We start from the raw sequence: 9,112 nt of genomic DNA on the forward strand, positions 1-9,112 counted from the left end.
TATTCCCGAGAAATACTCTAAAAAATACAGTTTCTCCATGCTCTGCATGTACTTATTTTGAGCTTACACACTTACATCACCAAACTGGAATCATACTATCAACATCCTTTTCTGGCCTGTTTTCCTGCCGTCTACACTGTGGGCAGTTTTTTTGCGGGAACTGTGAACTTGCGTCAGTTCTGGTGGCTGTAAGCGCCCACTGAGAGATGCGTCGTCATCACAGTCCACCTCAGTCCGTCCCAGTGTTTGGCTGTTATAAACAGTGACGAACTTCCTTGTATTTCTCTGATACTTCCCCATAACTTTAGAAACTCACTTAAGTGACTTCTTAATTAACTTGCTGAGTTATAATAATTCACACAGTCCGTTTATCTGTGAAACACCCTGTGCACATGCACATGCACACTCATAATTTCAGTAGGAACTGTTTCACTGAGCTAAAGTTTTTGGTGGGAATATATACATTTTGGAGTTTATGGAGATATTAACAGATTTCTAACACATTTCTGTCTCAATGGAGGAATAAGCCCAGCTTGACTAATGTTGCTAACGTATTTCTGAATATGATTTGTAAATCCCACTTTTGTAAAAGAGTTTTGGATTTATATCTGAAAGGGTTCCCTCTGGCTTCCTGTTAGCATTGATGCCACAGCTGACTGTGTGGGAAAGACAGTAGAGGGCGTCCTTAGTTACCAGATGTATTTTGGAAGAATTGAATGACTTTGAAACATGGACAGTTTTCCATTGAGTATACACATTGGGCTGCAGTTTCATAAAAGATGGGTTCTTTGTCAGAGTACAGAGACCATGAGGTTAAGCAAAGTGAGAAGAGGTGGTTTTACTGCCGGGGTTCTCGGGTCCTTGAAATGCATGTGAGCCTCCAAATAGGAAGAAGAGATACAGGGAACAGGTTGCAGAGTGATTGCCCATTGGCCCCCTTTCCCCCATATCATTTAACTCATCTCTCCGCTGCCTGTTACAGTTACTAGTTGTCTCCCATATTCGGTGCTGCATTTATTTTCAGGAAAACTGATGTGCTCTTAACTTCTTCATTATTTGGGTGAGGAAATTGAGCTCTAGAGAAATTCAATAACTTAGTCTCAAGGCTAATTAAAAGCAATGAGTATTCGATCCCAAGTGAGGGAACTCCCAGGACACTGGCTTCTCCATTATCCTTCATTATCAGCTCCCAATGTGAATGTTACCTCCTCAAAGTAATCCCTCCTAATGAGCGCCAGTGGTTCCTTCCCTGCTAACACCTCTGTGCTTTTTCTAACGTCTCCATTGTGTGAATGTAGTTGTGTTGCTTTAGAGATAAAGAAGAGGTATTTTCTTCTTGACCCAACATTTTCGAGCCACTATTACTGGTCGCGTTTGGAACTAGGAAATCACACAAATGAGAAATCTTTCTTTTTTTTCAGCGGCTCTAATTAGAGGAAATCGTAAAAACTGTGCCCAGTTTTCTGGCTCCCTCGACTGGCTGGTCAGCCGACTGGAAAGACTGGAAGCTTCTTCTGGTACGTGTCCCGGTACCTCCTCGGATGGGATATAATTCTCCTACTTTATGTCCTTTAAGACATGAAAACACACTCGGAGGTTCAGCGCAATAGAAATGGTTTCCTTTCGGTAGGCTACGTGTTTACTGACTGATGACAGTGTCAGTATTGTTTTGGTTATTTCTGAAAAGCAGTCTGACCTTACCTTGTTCATTTGCATTTATAAAGAGTGAGCCCTGAAAGCGCCCTGGGACCAGATCCCGCCCCTCCCCACTCAATAACTGCTCACTTACGGACAAGGGGAGACGTTGATCGTTGTAGACAAGTCACTCTTATATTTTCTCGTTCTTTTTTATCTTAGGTATTCTTGAAGTTTTGCACTGTGTGTTAGTAGAAAGTCCAGAAGCTCTAAATATTATCAAAGAAGGGCATATTAAATCCATTATTTCACTTTTAGACAAGCATGGAAGAAATCACAAGGTAAGGGAGCCCTGTAATGGCCATAAATGAATTCGGGAATCATTTTAAATATATTTTTAAAATGAGATAACTTAAAAAAGGTGTGTCAGATGTTTTATTACATAGTCAGGTAATATCGTTCAGTGTTTATTCTCAGCGTCAGTGGGAGAAGAGCGTTCTCAGATGTGTATGGAGGACGATGGTTAGGTGACTGTCCACAGCACGGTCCTGTTGACGTGACTGGAGGAAATGTGTTTCCGTCGGTGCCATGTGCTGCTGACACTTGGTCTGAAAGGGACTGGAGTCCGCTGACAGCGATTTCTCTGCGCAGGTTCTGGACGTCTTGTGCTCTCTCTGCGTTTGCCACGGGGTGGCAGTCCGTTCCAACCAGCATCTCATCTGTGACAATCTCCTGCCCGGAAGGGACCTGTTACTGCAGACACGCCTTGTGAACCACGTCAGCAGGTCTGTTCAGACAGACAGTGTCTCCAGATTGGTGGCCCACCCAAGGAATTCATGTGCTAGCTCTGTAGCTGAGACCTCTGGTGGTTTCTTCATTTCACTGGGTTTAAAAATCGATTTCCTTAGTTAATAGTATATAGGAATGTTTTCTACCGATCAGATGGCATAATAAGAATAGATGATCTGAGCGAAATACGCATTTATCACAGGCCAACGTTGTGTTGCTGGGTTACCACTGACTCTCGGGAGCAGGCTAACAGCAATAGAGGAAATAGCTGGACAGAATACTACTTTATGTCTTAACATACAACTAAAAGCACTGCCCTTCGATACCAGCTTTGAAGTGCTCACCAAGTATAATCAAAATATTGAATTAGAATGTCCAAAATGTACTAATTTCCACAAATAACCAATAAAACTAAATTTGTAGGTAGATCTACCTTCCAAGGTATCGAGCATTGAGTGCTGGGTGCCAGCACTATGCTGAGCGCTTCCCCTGCACTCTGCCCTGTCTGTGTGTGTTCCAGGTGCTGGCACCCACAATTTATAGACGCATGAAAATATGGGAACTGGACAGGAACTCAGGTCTCACTCCAGAGACTGAGTTTGTCCTTATTCAAAATAGTAACAGTGATAATAATGAAAATACATCTTATAGTTAAGGTATTATCTGTGGTACAGTCAGAACTGTGATGCTGTGAATCTAGCCACTCCAGGGAATACTACTTCACTGTTTTAAACAAAAATGTGGGGATTTGGTGTTTGACTTCATACTGTGTTTTTAAAACAGGATTGATTTAAGATGTCCTTCATGGTTCTCTGTAGAATAGACTTACTGTTAATGAGGGTGCTTCCTGAGACCTTCTCTGACCCCTGGTGGTAACATAGGGCACAAGACCCCTCCTGAAATGCAGTTAAATACAGCTAACTAGCAATTCCTCGGTTCCCAGGGAGGCACAGAGAACAACAAAGCTGGTTGGTCACCTTGTTCCTTCTCGAACAGCGTGGCCTGCCTCAGCCTCGTACCGCAGCTAACACAGAGCTTAGGAAGATGTCTCCATGTCCTGGGTTAATACAGCTCAGCTAATTCTAAAGGTCAGCTACACTGCGCAGCTCATCTTAAACATGGTTAATGAAATAAAACATGCTGATGAGCAGTTGAGACTAATGTTAGCCCCTGAGTGACGTTGCCAGGGACCCTGGCAGCAAGCGCCGTTCTCTGAGCCTTAGCCGGGAGGCGGGCGTCGCTGTGCGTCTCCGTGACTGTCTTGGTGATGGTGCAGCAGTTAAGGAAATGTGTGTTTAGCATCTTTGAAGAGCAGGATGAATGTTCGGAATAGTGAGACGTCAATTTAGACAGTGAAAGGTTGGCTCAGATTTTCTCGTGTGTATTCTCTCTCATACAGCATGAGGCCTAACATTTTCCTGGGCGTCAGCGAAGGCTCTGCGCAGTATAAGAAGTGGTACTATGAGCTGATGGTGGACCACACAGAGCCCTTCGTGACGGCCGAAGCCACCCACCTGCGCGTGGGCTGGGCGTCCACGGAAGGGTACTCTCCCTACCCCGGAGGGGGCGAGGAGTGGGGCGGGAACGGCGTTGGAGACGACCTCTTTTCCTATGGATTTGACGGCCTGCACCTCTGGGCAGGTGAGTGCTGTCCGTTTGCTTTCACAGCGTTTTGGAAGGAAACCTTTGCCCTTGCTGCCCATTTCTGAAAGCAATTGATGCTTCTATTTGATCCATTTATTATTCAGAACTTTAACATTGAAATGATGAATGAGAGTGGTAAGTAAAAGCAAAATCACTAGGGGAAGAAGAAAACTTAGAATTATAGTACATTTTCGAAGGACTATATTGCTTATGAGCTTGCGTTGATTAAGTCCCCGCCCTTTGTACACACCGCCCGTCGCTACTACCGATTGGACGGTTTAGTGAGGCCCTCGGATCGGCCCCGCCGGGGTCGGCCCATGGCCCTGGTGGAGCGCTGAGAAGACGGTCGAACTTGACTATCTAGAGGAAGTAAAAGTTGTAACAAGGTTTCCGTAGGTGAACCTGCGGAAGGATCATTATATATAAAAAAAAAAAAAAAAGAAAAAAAGAAAAATGTACAGTCATCCCCCTTATCCACTGGGGATGTGTTCATGACTCTCAGTGGATGCCTGAAACCACGGATAGTACTGAACCCCTATATAAACTATATTTCTTCTATACAAGCAACCTTTTCACTTAAAGGAAGCACTTTGTGGCTTCTCTGTGGCAGATCCGAATTGCCAGCCTCCCTGCTCTTGCGCTTTGGGGCCCTGATCAAGTAAATAAGGGTGATGTGGCCACAAGCGCTGCCATATCACCACAGTTGTCAAGGAGACGGCTGGTGACTAATGGCGGGGAGTGCATACAGCATAGAGACGCTGGACACAGGGATGGTTTTTGTCCTGGTTGGGAAAGAGTGGATGGCTTGGGATTTTATCACGGTGCTCAGAGTAGCACATTATTTAAAACTTACGATTGTTTATCTCTGGAATTTTCCATTTATTTTAAGGCACTGGTTTACCCTTTTTAACTGAAACTATGGAAAGTGGAATTTAAGACAAAGGGAGATTTCTGTATTTAAAAAGTAGCCTTTTGATTCATGAATCAATTGCAAAAAACTTATTTGTTTCCTGCTTATTTTGATTGGTATGTGGAAGCTTTAGCTTCCCATATAAAAAGGACCAAACACAATCCCTGGAAAATGGTTGGAAAAAATAAATTAAGGTCACTTCCTGGTAGATAATTCAACCTCAGGGATCTGTGATTTACAACCTGGATTGTGAGGAATTTGTTTATGTCACATGGCACTTTGTTTCAGAGATGTGGGGCTGTTTACAAATAAGTATATAGTTCATTTCACCAGCTACCAAGTCTCAGCTTTGCTGGTTGAGTATAAATTAACAATATTAGTCTGTTCTCTAATTTATGAAAAGGATATGCTTTGGTTGGCATCATTTAAAAGTTTATCTCTTGATTATGTAGAAGTTCTATTTCATAACATGGCATAGCTTCTGAAAAAAAAAAAGCAACACTTTTTTGACAAAGGATTTAAGGTATAATATTATATGTGTCCCAGCTTCTATTCTGTTCTCGTGCTGTGCACTGATATGTCACTGCCGCTCAGACTCTGCCTTCAGCCCTGAAGGTGATTCTCTGAGATAAACACACGTTCCCTTCCTTCGTGTCCTTACAGGCTGTATCGCCAGCACCGTGAGCTCGCCAAACCAGCACCTGCTGAGGACCGATGACGTCATCAGCTGCTGTTTAGATCTAAGTGCCCCAAGCATCTCATTCCGAATTAATGGACAGCCTGTTCAGGGGATGTTTGAGAACTTCAACATCGATGGCCTCTTCTTTCCCGTTGTTAGTTTCTCTGCAGGAATCAAGTTAGTATGTCGGTGTTTGTGGTCTGTTTCCCTCCTGCTCACACTTCCACAGGACACTGCCCTGCTGTCACCTGCTCCCCTAGCCTTTGCCACTCAGGGTCATCCCTCCCATGGCACCTGCCTGTTCTTACAGGAAGGGGCTCGAGTCACCCCAGAGGTGATCTGGGGAGGCTGGGGCTTGTCCACATAGCCATGCACTAACTCCCCCAAACCAGTGTCCTGAAATACTTCAAGTCGATTTTTTTTATTTCCTAAGGGGAAATGGACAACATGGTGTAAAAAATACCACTTAATTACCTTCTATTTAGTTTCATTAGTTTTCTTTAGTAAGTTTTTTTGGTTTTGACTAAGGATAAGAAATTAGGTTACATTTTTTCTTCAGCAAATGGAAATATCATGTATGTCCTTTTCAGGGTACGCTTTCTGCTTGGGGGGAGACACGGAGAATTTAAATTCCTTCCCCCACCGGGCTATGCTCCTTGTTATGAAGCTGTGCTGCCAAAAGAAAAGCTGAAAGTGGAACACAGCCGCGAGTACAAGCAGGAGAGAACTTACACCCGGGACCTGCTGGGCCCCACAGTTGCCCTGACCCAAGCCGCCTTCACGCCGGTCCCCGTGGACACCAGCCAGGTACCCGCCAGCCTGCAGGCACCGTCCGTGCTGCGGTCATTCTGATGTGCAGGGCTCTCAGCTCCCGACTGCCACCCACAGGAATGCATGTTTTCAGTAACATGATTTATATGTGCGATTGAAGCAAGTTTCATAACATAATGCTGAACTTTACCATGTCGACTTACCTATTTTCTCTTCTACTCGGTTTTATTTTTATGGGTGGTCCTAAGCCATTACGTTGCTTTTATAACACAGTGAAGGTCACAGCCTTAGGTAGCCCATACTAACTTTAGAGAGCACTTCCTACGTAGGGTAGACGTGGAGTTTTTGTTTCTTCTCCCATCTAGATACACTTACTATTTTGAAACGACTTAACCAACATTTATCTTGGGTAGAGATTGAGGTCATGGGCTCTAGAGTCGAAATTCCTGGGATCCGATGCTACTCTGGGACCTTGAGGACCTGGGTAACCCCCACTGCTCTGGGGAGAGGAGGCGGTGAGAGCTGCTCCCTGCAGACCCTGCCTCATCTGGGCACGACCAGACACTGCTCTGCTTGTTGAGGGATTAGTTGTGGGTGACACAACACCTCACCTTGAAAATCATTTTGTATTTTTTATAGAAAAGTTATTAAACTTACTCTTTATAAAGATTCTATTTGGAAATCACTGACAATACAGAGGTAAGAAGAAATAGATCACTGCAGTCAGATACCTACTGGCTCACGGAGCCAGTGCACCGTCTGGGCAGAGTGGCCATCGCCCAGTCTGTGGATGAGGCCACGACGGGGTGAGGACTTTGTGTGATTGTCCTAAATAACGCAGGCTCTGCTCGGCAGCCTACGCCCATCCAGCAAGGCGTCTTTCTTTGTGGCAGTTGTCCCGACCAAACTCTATCTTCTTTCTTCCTAACTGTGGTTCATAAACTAGAAACCTCAGTTGCCACCCTCCCAAAAAAGGTCCCAAAATTTCCCTAAAGAGTGTTTAGATAACTAGTTATATTTTTACAACTAGGTTATAATAGATGGCTTAGAACCTAGTTATTTTAATGGTTTATGAGGCAGTTCTATTTAGTCCAGTTGCAGGGAGAACAATTAGCGTTGTGTCGTATTGTATTTTTTCTAATGTGTGCTTTCTTTTCTTTTCTTCAATTTTAGATCGTGTTGCCCCCCCACCTGGAGAGGATAAGAGAAAAGCTGGCAGAGAACATCCACGAGCTCTGGGTTATGAATAAAATTGAACTTGGCTGGCAGTATGGCCCGGTATGGAGTTTTCCATTTATCTACAGATTCCGTTAATGCAACTTTCTGAACGCAACGTTTTCTCGCTCATCTTGCTGTGTGGTGATGTGAATGAATGGACTGATGTTTTTCCTACACATCAGTTTGGGGAGGGAGCACCGTGATGGGCGGGCTGACTGAAGCATGGCTCAGTTGCCTTGACCGTGGACGAGTTACCCATCTTTAAGCTGCAGGTTACATTTCCAATCAAGGTGAACACAGGCGGACAGTAGGCGTTGCTTTCAAAGGTTCTGAGAGAGCCCAGTGTGGGTGGAAGGGCTTTCGTGTGGCATCTGCAGAGCTTGGATGTTCCCACGGAGCAGTCTGTTCCCCGACAGCACACACCTGTCACCGAGGTCCCCACGGGAGCAAAGGCCTGTGTAACGTAGGTCCCCAGGAAGACTAATATTTAATTACCAGTGCAGTGATCCAGGCCAGCCTTCTCATTGATCCATCCCTAAAGTCTTTGATTTAGTGTAGTCTGATTTCTAGCCTACGCTGTCAAGGATTAATATATAAAAAACCCTGTATAATGCTAATCGATCTTGCTAAGGTGGTGGGGTGATTCGTGACAGTGGGAAGGAGCGTGTGTGGGTGAGATGTAGGGCTGGGACCCCCGGAAGAGTTTATGTCAGGTTCATGGGGTCTCTGACCAGTGTGGCTCTAAACACGGAAAAATGATTCCACATTAAAGCGGAGTCGCCACTACACTCAGTAAGGATTTGGGCCTCCCGTCTGCTTCCCCCTCACGCCCCACTGCTGATTGGAGGGCCGCTGCCGGTGTCTGACTGGGGGACTGACCCATGCACCTCCTGTCCTGTTTCAGGTCAGAGATGACAACAAGAGGCAGCACCCGTGTCTGGTGGAGTTCTCCAAGCTGCCGGAGCAGGAGCGCAACTACAACCTGCAGATGTCGCTCGAGACCCTGAAGTGAGTTCTTGGCTTCCCCTCCCACGCATCCTCCCTGGAAGGGTTGAGTGTTAAGTCCTTTCATTCCGGCTGGAACTAAACCTATTGATTGACAAAGGTCAAGCAGGTTGATAACCTTGGGGAAAAGGCAATGCTGGTGGGAATGGAAATCGTTACCATTTCTATTGACATTGGCCAACCTGGTTAAACTTGAAAGTGTATGTGCCCTCTGATCCAGTAACTCCGCATCTAGGGGTCGTTCCTATAGACGAAGGACACAGTGCATGTGTTGCATGCGTGAGGCTGTTCCTGGCAGCACTGTTTGTATAACCAAAGGCTGTGAGCAGAGCATTGGGTAAAGCCATCATGACATGTCCAGCTAATGGACCCTTTCAAAGCTGTGAAAATAAACCAGCTTTAAGAAAGGACAGGATTTCAAAGTGAAATGTAAAGTCAAGATAGCAGATTGCAGAGACTGT

At 45.1% G+C, this 9,112-nt stretch overlaps 1 protein-coding gene across 1 annotated transcript in view; it reads left to right on the plus strand.

Annotated features, from left to right (window-relative positions):
* The window catches only part of RYR2 (ryanodine receptor 2), a 169,795-nt gene that overhangs the window by 40,421 nt on the left and 120,262 nt on the right, over positions 1–9,112 (plus strand). Inside the window, 8 exon segments of the mRNA XM_023744551.1 lie at positions 1,422–1,517; positions 1,858–1,976; positions 2,287–2,420; positions 3,824–4,065; positions 5,642–5,834; positions 6,248–6,464; positions 7,602–7,706; positions 8,551–8,708. Coding sequence (XP_023600319.1) covers positions 1,422–1,517; positions 1,858–1,976; positions 2,287–2,420; positions 3,824–4,065; positions 5,642–5,834; positions 6,248–6,464; positions 7,602–7,706; positions 8,551–8,708 — 1,264 coding nt within the window.

This window comes from Myotis lucifugus, unplaced genomic scaffold, assembly GCF_000147115.1.
Source record: "Myotis lucifugus unplaced genomic scaffold, Myoluc2.0 scaffold_473, whole genome shotgun sequence".
In the NCBI taxonomy this organism is placed as follows: Eukaryota; Metazoa; Chordata; class Mammalia; order Chiroptera; family Vespertilionidae; genus Myotis; species Myotis lucifugus.